This window comes from Rissa tridactyla, chromosome 1 (genome assembly GCF_028500815.1).
Source record: "Rissa tridactyla isolate bRisTri1 chromosome 1, bRisTri1.patW.cur.20221130, whole genome shotgun sequence".
NCBI classification, from domain to species: domain Eukaryota; kingdom Metazoa; phylum Chordata; class Aves; order Charadriiformes; family Laridae; genus Rissa; species Rissa tridactyla.
This window is the reverse complement of record NC_071466.1, coordinates 194,725,091-194,746,661: the sequence shown is the minus strand read 5'-3', so window position 1 is coordinate 194,746,661 and position 21,571 is coordinate 194,725,091. Positions and strand designations below refer to the sequence as shown.

Below are 21,571 nucleotides of genomic sequence, written 5' to 3'. Positions count from 1 at the left end.
CCTTACTAATCGATGATATGGACCCATTGTTTTCCTTGACCACTGCTTCTTTTTCATTATGGGGGCAATTACTGTAGTAGTTGGTGGTGGTGGTTTTGTTGTTGTTGTTGTTGTTGTTTGGGTTCCTGCTTCAACCACAGTCCTCTGAGAGTACTGAACTGTGGCTTGATAGGCACAGGCCAGGCCCCAGTACAGTGCTAGAAGCTGCTGATTTTCATTGGGGTAGGCAAGACACCCTTCTATCGCGTAGAAGGTCGCATCACTTTGCCAGAGTTGCTTGCCTGTTCAGGTTTAAAGTCCTAGGTTATGGGAGCCGATAACCACCCTAGGAACCTGCCCAAATCCTTCCACACATCCTGCCACCCAGGAAACTGCTGCCTCAGAGCACATTTCAGATTCCACAAAACCCGATTCCACAAAACCCATAACGTGCTATCAGTGTTAATTAGTAGTATTAAACAGCTTATCTAAGGGTGAACAAGGACCTTGGGAACCTGCATAATAAAACCATTGACATCAGTCCCAGGTAAGAAGAGGGTAATGTATTCCCTCATCTTCCTCCAGCACAGCCAGGCTATCAACGCCAGGGCAAAGCACATAGACGTCGTTTGTGCTAGCATGTTCCCAAGCTCAGCAACATGAAGAGATAAGCTGTGCAGCCATCAAACTCCATGAACCGCACAGGAGCTTGCCACTTAGTAACTACTATAGCTGTAGCACGTGTAATGCCAAACTGCCCTTGTCTCACACCCTATGTTGGGACCCAAAAAGGGCTGTGGTGGCTCGACCTTGGCTGGATGCCAGGCACTGACCAAACAGGTCTATCGCTCCCCTTCTCAGCAGAATGGGGAGCGGGAGGACAAAATAAGATGGAAAAAAAATCATGAGTCAAGATATAGGCAGTTTAATAAAGCAAAAGCAAAGCTCGCACAAGGAAGCAAAGGAATACAAAACATTTATTCTCTACCTCTCCTCAGCAGGTGATGTCCAGCCACTTCCTGGTAAGTAGGGCTTCGGTACATGTAGTGATTGCTCCAGAAAACAAACACTATAATGACAAATGCTCCCCCTGCTTCTCCTTTCTCTTAGCTTTTATTGCTGAGCAGATGTCGTACGGTATGGAATATCCCATTGGTCAGTTGGGGTCAGCTGTCCTGGCTATGTTCCCTCCCGAGGTCTTGCCCACTCCCAGCCTACTGGTGAGGGGGGAACGTTGGTGGGACAGCCTTGATGCAGTGCGAGCACTGCTCAGCAGTAGCCAAAATACTGGTGAGCTATCAACACCTTTCCAGCTACCAATACGAAGCACAGCACTATGAGGGTTGCTATAAGGAAAATTAACTCCACCTCAGCCAGACCCAATACAGTTATGTAGCTGAGCATCTATCTGTTGATCCACTCTCAGGTTACTCGTAAAAGCTTGACCGCTCCAGAAACATCTCGGTGTAAGTTTGGAAGGAAACCTCTTCCTTGTAACTCCCAGTTTTGCCCGGGCCATCTCTGGTGGCTGACTGCAGGTGTCAGATCAGGGCCCTGCAGACAGGCTTGAGAATTTCAATGCTAATTCTGCAGGCCAGTTTCTACAGCAATAATTCCCTTGGATTAGTACTGGAAATCTCTTTCCCATTTCTCTTTTGTTCTGAATTGCGTACACCTATTTCCACATAGCATTTTGCTGTAGCCATGGTCATCTGAGAATGCTGGAAAAACAGCCTTTATGGTCTAATATAAGCTAGAAGGTATTATCTTTGTCCTGCCCATTGCTAGTTTATGATTCAAACTACTAATGAAAATGTGGGCTAGAAAATTAATCAAAATAGACCCCTTAAGGACATCATTTGAAATGTCATCTAAGTATAAATGTGAAATACTCGTAACTGCTCTTCAAGAACAACTTTTTTTGACCAGCTGTGCACCCAACCATAATTTCACCTAGAGAATTTCTTATATGCTTATTTCTGTATTGCTCTTAGCTCATCTAAAAAGTATATTAAAATCAAATAAAATGCATATATTTTACGTCTTCAATCACTAAGCTAACTGCCCCATAAAATAAGAAAATTAGATTGAGTTCATGTGACGTATTAGCCGTATTTCATCTCCATGTATGCCTGACCAATTTTCTAGGAACTTGCAATCCTCCACAGTTTTTCAAATATATGGCATATCAGAATATATTCAAATATATTCTAAAATAGTTCTCAGATTACTGCATCAATTCTCACCCATGAATTATGGGTGAATTTCATCTGGAACTGTTGCCTTGAATACATATACTAAATCTAAATATTCAACACTCCCACTAGCACTGTGCCCATAGTGCATTCCCTTTTCCACGTTAAAATTAATTTCATTAGAGAATTGACTGTCATTTACCTTTGTGAAGACTCAAGCAAAGTGATGAATACTTCAGAATACTGTCTGCAGCTTGTCTTCCCTTCTGTTTACTAAATCACTCTATTGTTCTCTTCTTACTTTTGAGTTTTTTGTAGAAATTTTCTTTGACATCTCCAACCGAAATACATTTCACGTCACACCCTTCATAAATACATCCGTCTATATTGTTGTTATTCCTTTATAGCAGCCCTCAGACACATGCCAATTTTTCCAGATGTCAAACAATTCCTTTTTCATTTTTGGATATTTGAAGCTTTCCTGATGGGATCACACCATAGTGTCCCTCTCTGCTCACTGTTTCGGAATTCTTTAAACCAGGTTTGTCATTATATATTTAGAATAGCCCCTTTCAAAACCTACCAGTTCCCTGGAACTTCTTTATCCCTTGTATTATCTTCTCAGGAGGTCTCAGTTTCTGCTCCCTCGGTTGTGTCAAATCTGTTTTCCCAATTCTTTCTGTGCAGCAGTAGAGGCTGTTATTTCATTATTACTTTCATCCCCAAAGTATTTCCCACCTTTGGGTTTTCAATCAATCCTTTCCTGTTAGTTAGATTTGAAATACTGCTTCCTTAATAAAACCAAAGTCCTGCCTTCCTGAAACCAAAAGTTTGTTTGCAACACTGGCAATCTTATCACTTGGTTTTTCTGTACCCTGACACATGGGATCCTTATAATCAAAAAGTTATATGGGTAGCAAAAATCTACCTTATTACCTGGCCTTTGGATGGTTCTGATGGCAGCTCAAAGACTCCGTCTGTCTCCCCTTCCAGTTTTCTGCTTCATGTAAGATCCTGAGCATGAGACAGTGTGTTCTTTTCCCTTTTGATCTTCACCCACAGATAGTGTACAGCCTCTTTCCTAGCTTTTTCTCCTCTTTATTTGATGCTATTCTGTTGTATTACAAAGTCTGTACCAAGTTTGCTTTTATTGAAAATGGGAAAATTCAGGCAAAAGGGTTTATTTATTTTTTACTTTTGTCTCCAAAACTCTCCTATTCTTAGTCTTCTTCAAAGCTTTATATGATGTACATGGAATACCTTATCCTGTTTCTACATGAGAAGAGAAAAAACTATCATACACTCCCTTCCAGGCAAGACAGAAAAAACCCTGTTTTTCTCATGTATTTCAAATTCTAGACAGACAGAATCAATAGAAAGATTAAGGCTGGCAGGGACTTCTACAAGTCATCTAGTCCAACCTTTTGCTCAAAGCAGAGCAAAGTTCAGAGCTAGGTCAGGGTGCTCAGGACCTTGTCCTATCAATTTTTTAATATCTCCACAGATGGAGATGAAGATGAATTATTTTTAATTCTGTTCAGTAAAATGATCTTGCATATGTTTTCACATAATGCCATAAGTGATTTTGAACATATATTCTGTGTATATTAGATGTTTTGATTTCCTACTGAAGCCAAGAGTGCCTGGGAAAGCACCTGAAAATTTTAGTTATCTAGTTGTCTAAAAGCTTCTCTAATGACATAAACTTGTTATGAGGAAGGGCAGGAGGAGAAAGTCATGAGGAGGCTGACATCTAGCCTTAGTTTATGATGAACACTTATCTTATCAACCTACTGTTAATAAACTCACTAAAACAATAAAGAGCAAGATTTAATTTTAACTTGTTTTACTGGCCTGCTTTAGCAATGGCTAAAGGTGATAGCTTGGAAAAATATTAATCAGAGTCAGCTATTTAAAGTCAGATCTACTTTTTGGCAGTTTCTGAAGAAAAGTTCATCTACCAGCTATCAACCATGAAGATTCTTAGCTACCTCCTGGTTTACCGAAGGTTCCTGCTCATTGTCCTCACCCCGCTGCTTTTACTTCCACTTCCACTTATCATCAAAACTAAAGTAAGTGACCCGCTTTGAGAGGTAATTATTTAACACCTGCATGTGAAGCCTGAGGTTCCCAGATCTTTTCAGAATCACAGAATCATAGTATGATTTGAGTTGGAAGGCACCTTGAGTGACTTCATGTTTATGGATTTTCTTTTTTTTTTTTTTTTAAATTTTTGTCAACTCAGGTTATTCGCATAGAAATGTAGAAAGACAACAGCTTTAATGTAATATTCTGTGCTGGTTCCACGAAGTTCTGAATTATATCTTGGTTTTCTTGTTCAGAAAATATTTTTCTCATTTAAGTTCATCTGTACTACCTTGAAAATCCTGTCCTAACTATTACATCTTGGCCACTTTTAAACAGCTCTGTATGATTGGCAATGGAGATGAATTGGTAGGAAGACAGCTGCAATTACCTTTTTATTTGATGAAGGGTTTTTTTATCTTCATTGTATATTGTGTTGTCTGATAGCAAATGACTGGAATCAATGATCTGAGAAATTCCTTCTGGTTCCTCAATAGAGCAAAGGTTATGGCAGGACACAGTTTTATTTTACTTGAAATAAATTCTTCTGGTATTCAATAACTCTTGTGGTAACTCCAGGCTGATGAAACAGCTATCTATAAATTATATTAGTGATTCTATTTGGTACAGCTCTGATGTCAGCAGAATGAAACACAATTCCCCTGTGATCTATTATCATACATGCATCACACATATCACGCGTAGCAATGCATGAAAGTCCAGTTCAGAAGTCCTTGCCTCACAGACAGATTAGTGGTTACAGAGCAACACGCTTCACGCTGTCTCACATCACAGCTTCAGTATTTCAGTTTCTTCTCTCAGAGGAAATTCTTGAGAAATTCTTAATGCAGTAGGACTTAAGCGAGAGGGACATTTGCTATGTGATAAACGAATTGACATTATCAAATTGTTTCATACATAATGCAAGCTTTCCACAAAAAATAAATGCTAGCCATAGCTGACTGAATTAGATTTAATGTTGTTTTCCAGTCAGAGGTTCCCAGAGCCATTTCATTAAGTCATTGCTTTCCCAATACAAACCATATCTGCTGCTGTTGAATAGTTTCATGCCCTAACCAGTAGCATTAAACGATCTAAACCATTTTCCTCAAGAGCAAAAATACAAACCAAAACTACACAGAAGAGGTTTCTAGGATTCTAGAAGAAGCTAGACTCGCTTCACGTCATTATATTTGGCTGTGGCTGCATTTTACAGGCTGCACTGAAATAAATCATCCTGAAAAAAAAAAGAAAAAACCTCATGTTTTCCAGGAGTTTAAATAAAAGCTGCTCACTGAAATTGCAAGTCTTAAAAACAACAACTGTGGGTTTCGTCAGTTTTGCACAATGCTTTTTATATTAGTTGATATCCTCGCCATACTGATGCTGATGACAAAATTTAATTGATTATAGGAGAGACAAAATTTTACTTTTGTTGACTGCCACTACTCCTCGAGGTTTAAAGGTTTGCTTGCAGCCGCAGAATGTTTGTGAGTTATGTTAATTCATGGTCTAAGAATCCTCCAGAATGACCTGTGTGACTAATTGTGCTTGAAGGAAAAGGCAGCTGACTTTTTTTCCAGCTTTCGTAAGTGGTAGAATTAAAGCAATTTTACTGTCTATCTCTTAGGAAAAAAAATCTTTAAAACTACTTTACAGACTATGTTTCATATCTTATCAGGATTATCATTAGCATTCAGTAACTACCCTAAATTCAGGTCCCTTCGCTCGTACTTATCCCAGGTGGGGGAAATCTCTTTACTGACATAACTGGACATTTTGCAATTGTGATTCTTTTCCTGGATGATCCACTCATATTTTTGTTGGTGCCTTTTGTATTCTAGGAAGCGGAATGTGCATACACTTTGTTTGTAGTTGCCATCTTTTGGCTCACAGAAGCTTTGCCGCTGGCTGTTTCAGCTCTGCTCCCTGCCTTTATGTTCCCATTGTTTGGTATAATGGAATCCAAGGAGGTAACTCTTTTTTCCCTCTCTATCATATTACAGATTTAAATGATAAAATCTCCAAATAAAGAATCACATAATGTTGAAACCTGATGGGCTAATCCATGGATTTGCTGAGTGCCAATCACAGTGGGTCTGCCTCAAGACTTGCTTACATGCTTTGTCCTCAGGACTTGTTCGTATTTCTTTAATATTTTTTTCTAGATTGTGAATCAGAGCTTAGATGGGAAAATGCTAGGTAGATATAAAATATCTTTAATGTTACAGAAGCAAGATGACACACTAAAGACCCCATGTGCAAAACGCTGCATATACATCTTCATGTCAATGAGAGAACACAGATGATCATACTCTAAGTCTGTGTTTAAGGTTGTTTTGTCTGTTGGATAGGTGAATAAATTAATAAAAGCAGAATTTCATTGGTGATTTAGTTCATATGTAAGATGTGACTGATGATCTTAGGTTGTTCATATCGTAAGCCTTATTTTTCATTTTGTTTTAACTCTATGGGCCTTAGTGCAGTTACTCTTGTACCATTTGGTTAAATGAAATTAAGAGTCTAAATTAAGAGCAGTTACTCTTGTACCATTTGGTTAAATGAAATTAAGAGTCTAAATTTAAGCCAAAAAATATTTCTTGATATTTATTTCAATACATATCCTTACTGATTTTTTTTTTTTCATTAAATTGGTAATACCAAATACTAACAGAACATCACAAAATATTTTTTGGTTTTATTTCAGGTGGCGTCCGCTTATTTTAAAGACTTTCATCTGCTGCTGATTGGAGTAATTTGCTTGGCAACGTCAATAGAAAAATGGAATTTCCACAAAAGAGTGGCTTTAAGAATGGTGATGCTGGTGGGTGTCAACCCTGCATGGTATGTGCTAAGCAATGTCTCGAAGGACAATATTACTTGTGGAAAGCTATGTATTCCAGAACTAATTGCCTACTGCTTTTTCTGTAGTAGAAGTCCAGCCTTTCTTTTCTACTGAAACAAAGTAGATGATGTGATGGATTCGTTGGTGACACTTTATTATTTTGCTGAAATCCTAATTGAAATTTCCCTGTGGTGATTCTGTTCATAATAAGGAACCTCCTGAACAAAAAATCTGATGAATTTGTAAATAATGTAAGGGTCCTATTTCTTAATGGTGGCGGTACATTATGTACCTGATGCCTACAACTGAAAATCTGTGCTATGCTTACTATTAATTCATGTTTCAATACTGTTTGCAAAATTCTGGACACCTCCCAAAAACACAAGAAGAGTTCAAATACACAGTGAGGGAAAAAATAATAAAATTAAGGATGTGGTGGGGAAGGAAAATCACATTAAGCCAATGTCTTCATTTATTTTTTTTCTTTGTCTATCTATGAAGAAAATATCAAAGGAATAGGAACTTCACCAGCTGGATGAGGTGATGAGGGAAATGAAATCACACACTACTTACGCACTATCAGCATATCTCTTACAAAGTGAAAACTCGTTTCTTTCCTTGCTTCACAAACTTGCAGAAAAGCTTCAGGCCCACAGATTCACCTCTCAGCACACCAGTAAGGCTGAAGATAAGACCTGTAGATCAAGTCTGGTTTTCCAGAATGCACAATGCTTATGACTCCTTGTCAGGAAACAGACAGTGATGGGAAGTAAAAATTCAGAAAAACAGAAGCCCCCGGTCTAAAAAATGAGATGCCTCTTAGGTGATCTAACTAATAACACCTCTTGGAAATGTTGGATTATTTCTATTTCTCAGTGATTTTTCTGTCGTGATTTTAAATATCACATGTACTTTGATTTTTCTTGCATCTTTTGACAGCGGGTAGCTTTATTTTTGACAAAATGTTCCTTACATTCTTGTTCAACTGCCTCCCATTATCTTTAGCTGTAAGCTTGAGCTATGCATATATTTGAGTTATTTAGTTATTTCAACTTCTCTTTTTTTTGATCAGTCCTAAATCCTGGCTGAAACCTTAAAAGGGAGAACATAAATGGATGGTGTGCTAAGCTGAATACTGCAGGGGAACTTGCTGTGGACACAGAAACTTGCAGCCAGCTGCTGAGGATACCTAGAGCAACTCCACGGACAGCTTTGTAACCTGAGGAAGCAGTATTCCTCATAGCCATTTCAGCTCTATCACATTTCCTGATCATGGCAAAAGGATGATAAGATTATGATAAGATGATCTGTGAGGGAGAGGATCCTCCCACCTTTCAGCATCTGCTGCTCGTTCGCTGTGCCCACTGCAAAGTGATGCACACTCTTCTCTGTGCAGAGCCCTCCTCCTCTGCTAGCAGGAGTCCCCAGCCATCCTCTGCACATTGGAGCCTCATCCAGAGGATGGCAGAGATATCATTGTAGGAGGTTCCTGCGTTAGAGGACATGGGGGATGTAGCAGTGGAAGTAGAATAGCGGGAGTCTGCTGGATTCTGCATTCTTCTGGAGAAACTGGCTTGTATCAGAAATGGTGTGGCCAGCAGGACTAGGGGAGTGATCATCCCCCTGTACTTGGCACTGGTGAGGCCACACGTTGAATAATACTGTGTTCAGTTTTGGGCCCCTCACTACAAGAAAGACATTGAGGTGCTGGAGCGTGTCCAGAGAAGGACAACGAAACTGGTGAAGGGTCTAGAGAGGAAGCCTTGTGAGGAGCATCTGAGAGCACTGGGATTGTTTAGCCTGGAGAAAAGGAGGCTGAGGGGAGACCTTATCGCTCTCTACAACTACCTGAAAGGAGGTTGTAGAGAGGTGGGGGTCGGTCTCTTCTCCCAAGTAACAAGCAATAGGACAAGAGTAAATGGCGCCAAATTGTGCCAGGGGAGGTTTAGACTAAATATTAGGAAAGATTTCTTCACCAAGAGGGTTGTCAAGCATTGGAACAGGCTGCCCAGGGAAGTGGTGAAGTCACCATCCCTGGGGCTAGTTAAAAGATGTGTAGATGTGGTGCTTAGGGACATGGTTTAGTGGTGGACTTGGCAGTGTTAGGTTAACAGTTGGACTTGATGTTCTTAAGGGTCTTTTCCAATCTAAATGATTCTATGATTCTATGGGTTCCTAAAGATCTCCTGTCATTTGAGCTATGCAGCCTGGCCTACAGACTAGCAGGGAAAGGTGAGTACGTCTATGCACCCTGCAAGGACTAGAATGAGTAACAAAAGATTGATTTTGCATTACATAGCAATGAGTGACTTTATAGTTAAATATGAAAGAAGTTATCATCCAAGGTTCCATGCAGAATATTTTTTAACACCACCACAGGGAGAATAATGCAGAAAAAATGAGGCTGAACAGGTTAGGATATATTTTATTGCTTTTTAAATCAATTTTAGAATCACTCATTAGAGTACATCACATTGGACTGAATGGTTACCTGATCATCAGTCCATCAGATGTTGGAAATTTATGATGAACAGTTTTGAAACATGTTAGTGAATGTCTTAATTTGCTTTGGTTTAAAATCCTCTTGCAAGTTGTACTAAAATTATATTTCTCTATAATGTGAACATTCATATTCAGTGTGCTTAGTATGACCATTATTTTCTGCATAAAAATTTCTCCTGAAAGCACAATTCTTGCCCAACTCCCATCTGAGGACCTAATTAAAAACTACATAAAGTTAATGGGTTTTATACCACTGATGATAGCAATTTGTGTCGAATCAGGTCCACCTCTTGCAGGTCTGCAGATCATTTCATCATTATACAATTAATAGTGTACAGAGAAAAGACAAGGTGCCCCTGTTGAGAAAAAAAATCATTTGAAATGTTGCTGTTAGCTGAAATGAAAGGCTATGAGAGGCATTTTGAATGGTATTTTTATGTCATAAAATACTGCTTACATAGAATACTGCTTACTGCTTGTATAAAATCTTGTTTTCATGTGCTGAGAAATCCTTATAGTTTTTGTGAAGTTTTTGATCAAGGCTAGGCAAAGAGCTTTACAAATTGCACAAATGACTTTTTAAAAATGCTGTAACCCCACAGTCCCCCCACTCACAGTTGCTCATGGCAGGCGTTTAATGATACTGCCAACACCTTGGGACAGAGGACTACTCCCATTTACAACTCCAAGAAATGCATTAAAAATGACAATATGTTCTGTATTCTAAAATTACTGTCCAACTTCACCAGATATGACATGGAATATTTTTTAGTGTAAAACTAGAGTGACCCCGGTCTCGGATGCAATTCAGTGCATGGCATAGCTGCAATCAGAAATTGCACAGATGCAATTCCTATTTGGTAGTAAACTTAGCATAAGCTATGCCAAGACCAGACTAAGACTTTGTAATGACCTTCATTTTCCCATTTAATATCAAATACAATGTTTATTGAAGCACAAATGATCCCTACACCTGTTTTGGGGCACTGGTTAAGAACTAAGTTAAGCACCACCTACTGAATTGCTAATATTTCTTCCTATAACACCTGGATTGGTATCTAGAGGACTAAAAGCCTAAGTGATAAGTCAAGGTTTTTGAGCTAGCTTGTACAATACAGTATTAATAGCATTAGCAGTATAGCCATTTTAATTTTCATTTGAACTTGTGACATGCACAGTGCTCCTTCTTCAAAGATGACTCAACTACAGTATCAATCTGTAAATAATCTGTCGAGGTTTAGATTGGGCTGGCCACTAAATGAATGACATTATTGCTTCTGTTTTGATTTATAACATATTTGAACCTTTAACTGTAAAATATGATAATTTCAGTGTCTTTGATCAAGGCAATTTTAAATCATAAACTTCCTCAGAGGTCAATTACAAGCTTTACATTTTCAGTACAACCTTGAAATTTTCAGTGTTTCCTACATGCAACCTTTCTGTTGAAAAAGCTTTCAATTTATATTTAATAGAGCGATGACAGTAGGTGCTGGTGTAACAGCCACAGACTCTTCTCTCCTGTTCCAGGCTGACGCTGGGTTTCATGGTTAGCTGTGCTTTCTTGTCAATGTGGCTCAGCAACACCTCTGCTGCTGCCATGGTGATGCCAATTGTAGAGGCTGTAGCTCAGCAGATCATCAGAGCTGAAACAGAAGCTGATGCACTGGAGATGCCTTGCTCTAACGGCTCCACCAACCCAGCACTGGAGCTAGACGGTAGGCGTGCAGTGCGGTTTTTGCCTTTGCCTACCCTCACTTTGCAACAGGGTGAACACCACAAGAAATGAAGTTGAATGGCTAGGGAAATACTAACATCATTACGTGCTTCACTGTGAGACCTTTCTTGGATTGCTGAGTTTGAAGCCTCTCATGTTCACAAAGAGGGGACACCTTATAGCAGCTTTCCAGTCTCTGAAAAGCACCTACAAGAAAGCTCGAGAGGGACTTTTTACAAGGGCGTGTAGCAATAGGACGAGGGATAATGGCTTCAAACTGGAAGAGGGCAGATTTAGAGTAGACATTAGGAAGAAAGTTTTCACTATGAGGGTGGTGGGACACTGGCACAGGTTGCCCAGGGAAGCTGTGGATGCCCCATCCCTGGAAGTGTTCAAGACCAGGCTGGATGAGGCTTTGAGCAGCCTGGTCTAGTGGGAGGTGTCCCTGCCCATGGCAGGGGGGTTGGAGCTAGATGGTCTTTAATGTCCCTTCCAACCGAAACCATTCTCTGATTCTATAGTTAATTAAAACTGAACAGGTGCAGAATATGTCAGAGGAGAGGAGAGGAGAGGAGAGGAGAGGAGAGGAGAGGAGAGGAGAGGAGAGGAGAGGAGAGGAGAGGAGAGGAGAGGAGAGGAGAGGAGAGGAGAGGAGAGGAGAGGAGAGGAGAGGAGAGGAGGGAAGGCTGGTTTGTTCAGCCTGGTAAAATGAAGTTTGAAAAGAAATATGACTACAGGCTACAAATACACTGGGATTTAAATGCTATCAAGAGAAAAGAGCTCTTTAAGCTCTAGGGTGATGCTGGGAGAACAAATGAATCTAAAATGGTTATGTACACAGCTGGATTGTAAATTAGGAAAAGATTTCTCATCATTAGAAGATTAAGACTTTGGGGAATAGGAGTCATGAAAGAGAAGGGGCAACTTAGCTGTTTTTAAGATTTGCACTTGTAAATGTATTTATGGGATGATGTGAAGGGGTTGCATGGAATGGGACATGCTGGTGGAGCCTTTCCAGTTTTGCTCCCTTAAATGCTTATATGTCTTTCCATCAATGTCTTGCAGAAAATGTAGGAGAATGTCAAAGCAGTGACTGGAAAGAGAAAGAAAAACAAGTTAATGGGTAATAGTTATTCATTTACTAAATTCTGCTCTAAGAATATATCTAAACAAAATATCTGTTTATTACAATACATACCTTTTTTTTTTCCAGATATGACAACGATGTGAGTGTTATTGTGTGCACAACTGAAAAGGAAAATGAAAAAGGCAAGGAACAGGTACTTAAGTTGACTTTTTTTTATTTAATGCAGCTAATGCATGTAACTTAATTTTAACCTGAGTCTCACTCCTATGTAACACCTAACATGGCGTTTTTGGGGTGTGCTAAATGAGATAACAATGAAGCTAGTTTCATATGATTAAGATATATTTATGTGTAGATACACATACACATACAATTTGCTTATTTAGTTATTTCATTAATGGCTTTGGCTCCCAGTGTATTTTACGCAAGTTAAACCAACCTCACCAGAGAACAAACTCTATATATCAGCACATATAAAGGAAGTTCCTGTGTGGAGACTGAGACAGCTTAGGCAAAGGACTTCAGGATTTGACCCTCCCTTCTTTTCCTTTGCTTGAATAATTGTAGTACCACTGTAACAGCAAACCAAACCAGGCAGCATATGGCTATATTGCCAGCAAATTCTCTATCTGTTCTGGGACATCCTTGAATCCTATTTATGTGCTTGATGATGAGCTCTTCTTATATATTAATTGGTGTATATTCTTTCTAAGGAGAACCTACCACCTGCTGAAACAGGGAAAAAAAGCAGAGAGAACAACCACAGTGGGGTTTTTAAAGTGATGTGCTTATGCGTTGCTTATTCTGCTACCATTGGAGGGCTGACCACAATCACAGGAACATCGACTAATCTGATTTTTGCTGAGCACTTCAATACGTAAGAGACTATATTAAATTATTTTTATTCTTCTTAATCCAGCATTTTAACTGTTCTTTCTTGAGCTCTCACATGGCTCCCCAAAAATGCATTAAAATCCTTATTCTTTGATTTGATATTATTTGGCTCTATTACTTCCTTTTGGATATTTTTTGTTAAAGAGACAAAATGAAGTTGCACAGTTGTATTTGTCCTACACTGGGAAAGGCTGTAAGTGATCACCCAACACACGCAAAAAGATGACCATTCTTTGGTTAAGTAATACCTTACTCTTCGCATAGCTGCGCAGAAAAAATTGGGCTCATCTAAGGAGGAAGACACTACTTAGCCTGAATATGACAGACACTGTCTGGCCTTAAAGGACTGTTATTCATTTCTAAGTACAGCAGGAGCTAAGTTCAGGTCCGCTTAGCAAAGTGCATCAGGAGACTTTCAGGAGGCTAGCACATTGTTGAAATGATGAATTTAGGTCCGTTAGTCAAAGAAAAAACAAATAATTTCAAACTGGTCTCAGACTTTGCATTCAATGGAACATTTTGGTTTGAGGTTATTAAAAACATTCTTTAATATTCCTTTTCTTTTCTAAGTAGAACCACTTTGAAAAGAAAATTGGCAGATTTCATTCTAAAGCTTTTGAATACCCAATATTTCTTGCTGAACTTTTTTTCTTCTCCAAACTACTCATTGCCAGGAATATTCCTACTCTAATTTTAAAGTGTAACAAAGTAAAATACAATCCTTTCATTACCCTCTGCCCACTATTCTGTATTGCCTATGTACAAAATGGTGATAGATTTTCTTCCAACTTGTGTTCCATGAATGGATGAAATTTGGCATCAGCTGCTATAGAGAACTAAAGTGACACAGTCTGTAAATCAGACTGTGCTAAGAAAATAGCAACAATGGAAACAGCATGGAAATTATAACAGAGTGCCTGTTACTGGGGCCAAAGAACTACACAGGGCATTATAAGTCCTTCAGACTTAAACTTTCAGACATGTAAGCATTTCTGGTTCAAGCAGGCTTCAACCTCAGGAGCCTAGAAGGATCCAAGATTGATTGCTAGGGGTAAGAACTGTTCTTGTTCATTTCCCCGCAGCTGTAGGAAACTTGGAGAAAACTGGCCTGCAGCTGGTTTTTCAGTTTGTCTTAGCTGTTAACAATCTCTTCAAGAATGCATAAGCAGATTGCGGCTCTCTCCCTGGGTCTTCACCCTCTGCTAGGAGCATGGGCTGTGCATGGAGTGCTGCATGTGTAATCCAGTTTTATACCCCACCAGGGTTTTGTTTAATCTTTACACAACCACTGAGACTAATCCTTAACTTAAGCTGAATCTACCACCTAACTCTGCAAATATTTTTATCTTTAACTGTCTTGCTCCTCTTCTCCTTAGAGGCTTCATTTGTATTTACGCCCTGTCCGAAGTGGGAATTGACCTGTTAGCACGACTTGGACACATTTGCAGTCTACCTTCATGCATCTGAAGGGAGGATAATTCAGCAAAAGAGCTGTACATACAGCATATTCCTGGGTTTCCCACTCAGTGATAAAACACTTAAAATAGCACTGTGAAATTCCATATTCCTTATATCTTCCTGATTGTAGTATTAAATGAGCTGGCATTAGTGTTTACCCTTCTCCCCTTCCCTTCTTTTCATTTGTCACATGAAGAGGAAGGTAGTATATCTGTGTTAGCCTGTGTGCTGCTGGGAATCCTCAGCCTGCTGTTGGTTTAGGACAAGCAATTATGCTGTGATCCACAGGGCAGAAGCATCCCTGCCAGTTAGATCAGCTTCCATAAAGACTTCTTTTCAAGACAGATTTGTTACTGAACCTCTCAGGGTCACTCTATTTGTTCTTTAGTTGCATGCAAAGGGACACTACGATAGTGTCTAGAATATAGACAACTGGAGAAAAAAAAAAAAGAAAAAGAATAAAAAAACCCAGTTTTGACTAAGACACTAAACCAGCTAGTAGGCTAAGGATTACTCTGCTCACACTGCCCATAAGATACCCAGAAGCCTTTACTGGCCAGGGAGACATCAATGAGGATGAGTTGGGTTGGTCCTCATTGCTCCTTGCAACAGATCCTTGGTGATCCTGAGTCCCTTTCTTCTGACTCCATATTTATTTTCCTTTTTTAAAAATTTTGTATTTATTTTTTATTTTATCCCTTTCCATAATGGTGTTTTTCACCTTGAATCCTTCAGGTTGCTGCAGATCCTCGTATTAGTTATCTCACATCTGCAGTGTCACCTACCTGATCTTACATAGCTGTGGAGACTTTCTCACAGCTCTTTCCCACATGAAGCAGTTTCTTCAGCACTGCAAGCCAAGGATCACAGCAGGGACAAGGATTCTAGGAGCACAGGCAGTGGCACCCCAGGGTGAGGAGAAGGCTGTGGAGAGGTTAGAGAGAGGAAAGGTTACCAGACAACAGCAGGTCGGGGAGAAAACTAAGTTCTCCTGTGCTTGAGGAAGAGTAAATCCTACAATGAAACCTTTGGTTCTCCAGTCAGGCTCACTAACAGGTTACTCAATTTTCTGAATCCTATTCTGGTTATCTACTTTGACCTTCCAGAATCAAACTTTGCCAACATCACATTATTTTCAACCTAAGCAATTTTATAGAAGTCATAAAATGAATAATCTTATCTGGATTTGTTCTAAGAACCAAATTTATTGGCCTTCGTAGTGTTTGTCTGGAAAGAGCTTGTTGTTATTGGCACTGAATCACTGTAAAATACGGATTATTGAAATGAATCACACTTTTTCATTTTCCAAAGGAAATACGTCTTGAAAATAGTTTGGTGTGTCGTGTCCATTCTTGTTTCAGGCAAGACCTGTAGTAGATAATCCAACAACAGCAGATAATCCAACCGGCACTACATAATACATCATTTTTTAAATCATTGAAATTGACCATCCAGTCTACCCGAGGAATATTTCCTCTGGAGATGAAGAATAGCTGCCTTTAATATCAAGATTACTAGCAACACTTGCATAGATATTCAGCTCTGTACAAACTCACTGTGAAATCTGACCACAATACATTAACATTGTATAATGGAATTGACTCTTCAGTACAAAGTTTTCAGGAGCTTGTTTTGTTGCTCAATAAGGAATTATCACACATAATTCACAAAAGAAGATGATAAACACTTTCGCAAGTGATGAAATGCTAAGTCATTGCTATGCTGATGCCATTTTTTTCCTACCTTGGAATTTGTGCGTTCAAAAGTTGATGTGGCTAATCATGTAATAAAAGCTAAATAGCCACGTAATTAATAAATTATATATAATAGCACAATGCCTGTTCTTTTTCCAGTTTCACTATCTCCTCACTATGTGCAGTTGCAATTTAGAGCATCACCTCAAGAAGTGGGTAGGAGTTTTGGTTCAGTCTCATCTGGCACTTTAATTGCAATATATGTAATCGTCGCAATAAATATAGATCAACCCTGAAATTTGCACAATACTTAAGAAAGCATTTATAATAAGCATTTACTGCCTCAAAGAACTATGTGACCATCAGAATTCCTTTTCTTATAGCAAGGCCTGAAACACAAAAGATTGTCTAATAATTGGAAATATTGGAATTGGAAAGTCATTACAGCCTTTGCCTAGACACTGTGATTTCCCCTCCATCTGATTTTTTGCATCAAGGAGGAAGGTCATTCAAGCAGACTAGAATTTTTTTGCTTTTAGCATTAGAGCTCTCTCAGTAGAGAGGAGTCTGAGGAGTTCAAAGGAAGAATAACTTCTGTTCATAAAGTGAATTGAAAAACAGGATTCATTTACCTGACCTTTTTGCCTGTCTGGCATCTATCTTGTTCAACATTAAATTAATTTCTTTCAGAAAACCAAAGCCCATTGCTCCTGTTCTTAAATTTACATGGCAGGGAGAGTTCTGGTTGAATGACCCACATCTTTAAATAGTAGATTAAGACAGCCTCAAAGAAACAAGATGACTGGAGAGACAACCCGCCTAACAAATGAACATTCCTGCCTTTCTTGGAAATTAGTAATAATTTTGTTTCTAATCAGTTTTGAATCCCTTATGGAAACTTAAACAATACAAGTCTCAATGTTATCTCCACTGTTGTCTTCTGAGTTCTTTGGAACTTGTTCATTTGAGTATATTTTCTTCTGCTAAAGCCTCCTCTCAAAAGAACTGCTTTTCAAGTTATGCTTCTTTGTAGTCCTAATGGTCCTTAACACAGTGAGTGGCCCTTCCTTGCCTCCTGAACTGAGGTTAGACACACCTAGTTCAGTGTCAGATCCCCAGACCTGTTGCTGATCCCATGGCCAAATAACTGGCACAGCTGGTTCCTGTAGTGGTCATGATGATAAAGAACAGGATGGGAGGGTGAGGGAGGAGGCCACCAGAGGCCACCTCATGCTGAAGTCAGCTAGAAGCACTCTTTTGCTGCAGGGCTTTATAGCACTTCTTCCAAGTCTTCATTCCTTTGCAAAGCTCAACTGAACGGTTTTTTTCACTTTCATCCAGGCGTTATCCAGGTTGCCAGTGCATCAATTTTGGATCCTGGTTTATCCTTTCCATCCCCATCACAGTTGTTATTCTGGTGCTCTCCTGGGTCTGGCTGCAGTGGCTTTTCCTTGGGTTTGAGTAAGTAAATGTTGTAATCAATAAAACTAAAGGCTGGTGATGTAAGAGATATTTTGTAACAGGAGTAAATATTACATCTAAGTTTAACAGACTCAATAGGAAGATATCAACAGTGATTTTTCATCCTTGATTGGTATGGATGAGTTTCGGGGTGGGACAAGAATTTTCTAAAATAAGGACCCTTGACTACTCAGCCCAAAGTGAAAAGTCCATATTACAAATGATGATACCCATCCCCTTAGAATAAACAGACATCATCATTAAACAGTGCATGTGTGCAAGAAAGAAGAATACTGAAATTTTACACAATTTGTTCTAAGACTGGAAGATTTATTATCAGGATGGTGTCCTTCACTGGAGTCAGGGATTGGCTTGAATACTTGAGCAATATCTGTGTTATAAACTGGATGACTATATTTGTAAATGTGAAGTAAAAAACTTCTACTTTTCCAAAATTTATATGTGGTGGGATGGCGAGTTTTATTCCTCTCAGAGATTGTGCTTTTAAGGTTTTGGAAAGGACAGTACTTCTTTTGGACTAATTCTTCAAAGCCTTGTTCTCCATGAGTTCACTAGCATTCGCAGAGATAACAACGGGGACACCTGTCTTCCCCAATTTCATGGCTACGTATGGCACAAGAGATGAAGAGCGTGACTGTCTACTCTTAAGCAGACTTAAAATCATCCCACGCTTACCACTCCATATGTGAACATTTACTGTTTCATTTTTCTTGATTGTTTTGATACTGTTCTTTTTAACGCTGTGTAAGGGTCTTACCCAACAATGAAAACCGAGCTCGTACCAAACAGCCTGCTGATCAGTATGCGGGCTACTCAGGAGATACAAACTTTTTCATTACAAAACAAAGTAAAGCAAAGTCATAGATGATTTTCATTAAATAGCCAGGTTATGTATTTGATTGTTTCAATTAGATCCCATGATTAAAGTTTCATCCTTCCTGGGCAAATAAGCTAGACTATAAGAGCACACGTTTTGTTTCTGTCTCTGTCAATCTCCCATTGGGCTTTGTCAATTAATTCCAATATGCTCAGTTTGGCATGTGATAATTAAATGGGAGACACTGCATCGTAAAGTGAGAATTTTACTTTGGTGAAGTGGGTAACTGGAAAGGTTAGACTTTTTTTTTTTTTTCTGCATACACTGTTAACTCATCATTCAATATTGCTGATTTACATTCCAGTTTTAAAAACATGTTCAAGTGTGGCAAGAAGAGAACAGCCAGAGAAGAGGCCTCAGCACGGGTCATTCAGGAGGAATACAAGAAGCTTGGGTCAATAAGGTATGTCAAACTATGAATCTGCAAATCGGAGTGAGTATATCCAAGTGCAAATTCAGGAAAATGCATAACCTATTCTGTTTCTGCTATAGCTACCCAGAAATTGTTACACTTGTCCTATTCATTCTAATGACCCTGCTGTGGTTCACCAGAGACCCTGGCTTCATCCCAGGATGGTCTTCGCTTTTCCCAAAGTAAGTAATCTTTTTGATACACCAACAAGAACTGTACTGTGTCTTAACTACATACATTCTTTTCTTCTCACTTTTAAAAAAAAAGAAGTATTTTTAATACTTCCAAAATATTCCAGACTGAAGCCACTGAAAACATTTGTAGTGTACACAGAAGAGCTAAATCCCAGCAATTTCAGAGATGTATGTGTGCAATACCTGAAATGTGCTAAACCCATTACAGAATACAATAAAGTGCCTCCTAAGAGGATTTATGCCTAGTTTTTAGAGTTGATCCAGTGGGGGAGAAGGCATAATGGTGGATGTTGCCGTATGCTACTTCCTCATCAAATCTACAATTTCAAGAATAAATATTTGGTTAGAATATTTTGATCTACAACCCTGAGTGACAGTCACACTTGCATGCATACAGGCCAACATCCCCTGCTTTGACAGCTCTAATTAATGGTATAAATTACTGACTGTTCATCATAACTCTTGCAATGTCACAGTTCAACTAACCACCAAAAAGCCAGGATCTATTCAGGAACTATTACTTTTTTTTTGCCTTCCACCACAGCTTGGTTTTCAGGATCACCTTTTTCCCTAAGAAATCGGTTACTCTTCAAGAACTTATAGTACTGTGATATTTCCTGTCCTTTTGCTTTTATTACTGTAATTTCAGTTCTATTCTGTGACACAGGTCTGAGTTTTGCTCTCGAATGCTGGGAAGTAGTTGCAGGGTTGGGAGGAGCAGGACTTTGTGCTATTTAGGCCCTTCTGGCTGCAACATTCATTACTGGATGGGTCAAAGGCCAGTGCTGGACTTGGATGGTAATTTTTCCATTTTGTTTTCCTTCGTGTCTGTCATAAATGACATGTGAACCTGCATCCATCATGCCTCCTTTCTTTAAATATACTCCCACCATTCATAAACGCACACACACGCACCAGTGCTCTGCCAGAAAGACTGGTAGGGGATATTACAAGAAATACATGTGGACCTTTGAAGATCTAAAGTGCAAAGCACAATTATTTTGTGCAGAAGATAGCATTAAAAAGTGCAATAAAAAATAATATCATTTTAAAATTATTTTTTCATTATCCAAAAAATGGCAAAAGAACATTTTTTTCACCTTATAACAACAGCAGAGCTGATGATCGTTGTTCCATATGAAACACTGTATTCTTGAAGGGGTTTTGGAGTGTTGACCTAATCAAGCAATCAGTCAGCTAAGCAATCAGGCTGGCTTTGTTTCTCTTTCTGCTTCATGTTAACATTCAGTGCTCATTGAGCACTGTTTGACAAGATACATCTGATACTGAAAAACAGACATTGTAAACTACCTTTCAAATTTGGGACTTAAGGCTTGAATGGATTATTTCAGTCCAGAGATCCCCATTTTTTTATGTTAAGTTGTCTGTTTGCTGTTGTCTGAGGATTTTGTTCACTGGCAGGGAAAAGCAGAATATTCTCATAATAAGTGTGGTTACAGGTTCTGCACAGGGATGTTACTCTGTGGATGCCCTCGAATGTTTTCCTTGGAAGGGAATGCAAGCACGTGTCATGTCACATTAGGCTGAATCATGTTATAATTTGGGTGAGGTAACCTGAAGAGAAACAAAGCTTATGTTACTGCCTAGTAAAACCTTTAAGGAGAGAGAAAGCATTTCTTACTATTCAGACCTTGCCTATTTCTAGATAGCTTTAATTTATCAATCAATTGCGTTAATTGGCATAAAACCAGGCAGTTGGGTTTTTGCTTTCCTGAGCAACAGAAAACTTCTCAGCCAAGATACACGAGTGGGGCAAGGAGCCAGCACAGGTACGGCTGGGAGCAAGCCATCTTTAAAGAAAACAAGGAAGCAAATGAGAAGAACTCAAATCCCAAGAAATGTGGTTCTGTCAATGGTTACATTGCACTCATCACCGTGATCTCCAAGCGGCTTCTAGAAGTGCGTGAACTGTGGCTTATATCTCTTATGCACATGTTCCCCGATGCCTCTGCATACAAAATCGTTCCGTGTTTTGGATTTACGTACACTGATAGGCATGTGCACAACTTCCTTATGTTTATGTTAGAGGAAACAACTGTAAGGAAATATTCTCCACCCGTAGAAATCCAATTACTTATCAGAAACCTGATAGTACTTATTTTGCACAGGACCATATCCCCCAGTCTCAA

General features: G+C 39.1%; 1 protein-coding gene across 2 annotated transcripts in view; it reads left to right on the top strand.

The window, feature by feature from the left end:
* Nucleotides 1-4,129: 4,129 nt before the first annotated feature.
* Nucleotides 4,130-21,571, top strand: part of SLC13A1 (solute carrier family 13 member 1) — a 30,082-nt gene continuing 12,640 nt past the window's right edge. Inside the window, exons 1-10 of one of the 2 annotated variants that reach the window (XM_054187935.1) lie at nucleotides 4,130-4,246; nucleotides 6,104-6,232; nucleotides 6,967-7,103; nucleotides 11,137-11,324; nucleotides 12,389-12,446; nucleotides 12,537-12,603; nucleotides 13,124-13,287; nucleotides 17,798-17,917; nucleotides 19,120-19,218; nucleotides 19,308-19,409. In XM_054187935.1, coding sequence (XP_054043910.1) covers nucleotides 4,148-4,246; nucleotides 6,104-6,232; nucleotides 6,967-7,103; nucleotides 11,137-11,324; nucleotides 12,389-12,446; nucleotides 12,537-12,603; nucleotides 13,124-13,287; nucleotides 17,798-17,917; nucleotides 19,120-19,218; nucleotides 19,308-19,409 — 1,163 coding nt within the window. In that variant the 5' untranslated portion in view covers nucleotides 4,130-4,147. The remainder of the gene's footprint in view (nucleotides 4,247-6,103; nucleotides 6,233-6,966; nucleotides 7,104-11,136; nucleotides 11,325-12,388; nucleotides 12,447-12,536; nucleotides 12,604-13,123; nucleotides 13,288-17,797; nucleotides 17,918-19,119; nucleotides 19,219-19,307; nucleotides 19,410-21,571) is intronic. The other variant, XR_008464401.1, reaches the window with a different exon arrangement.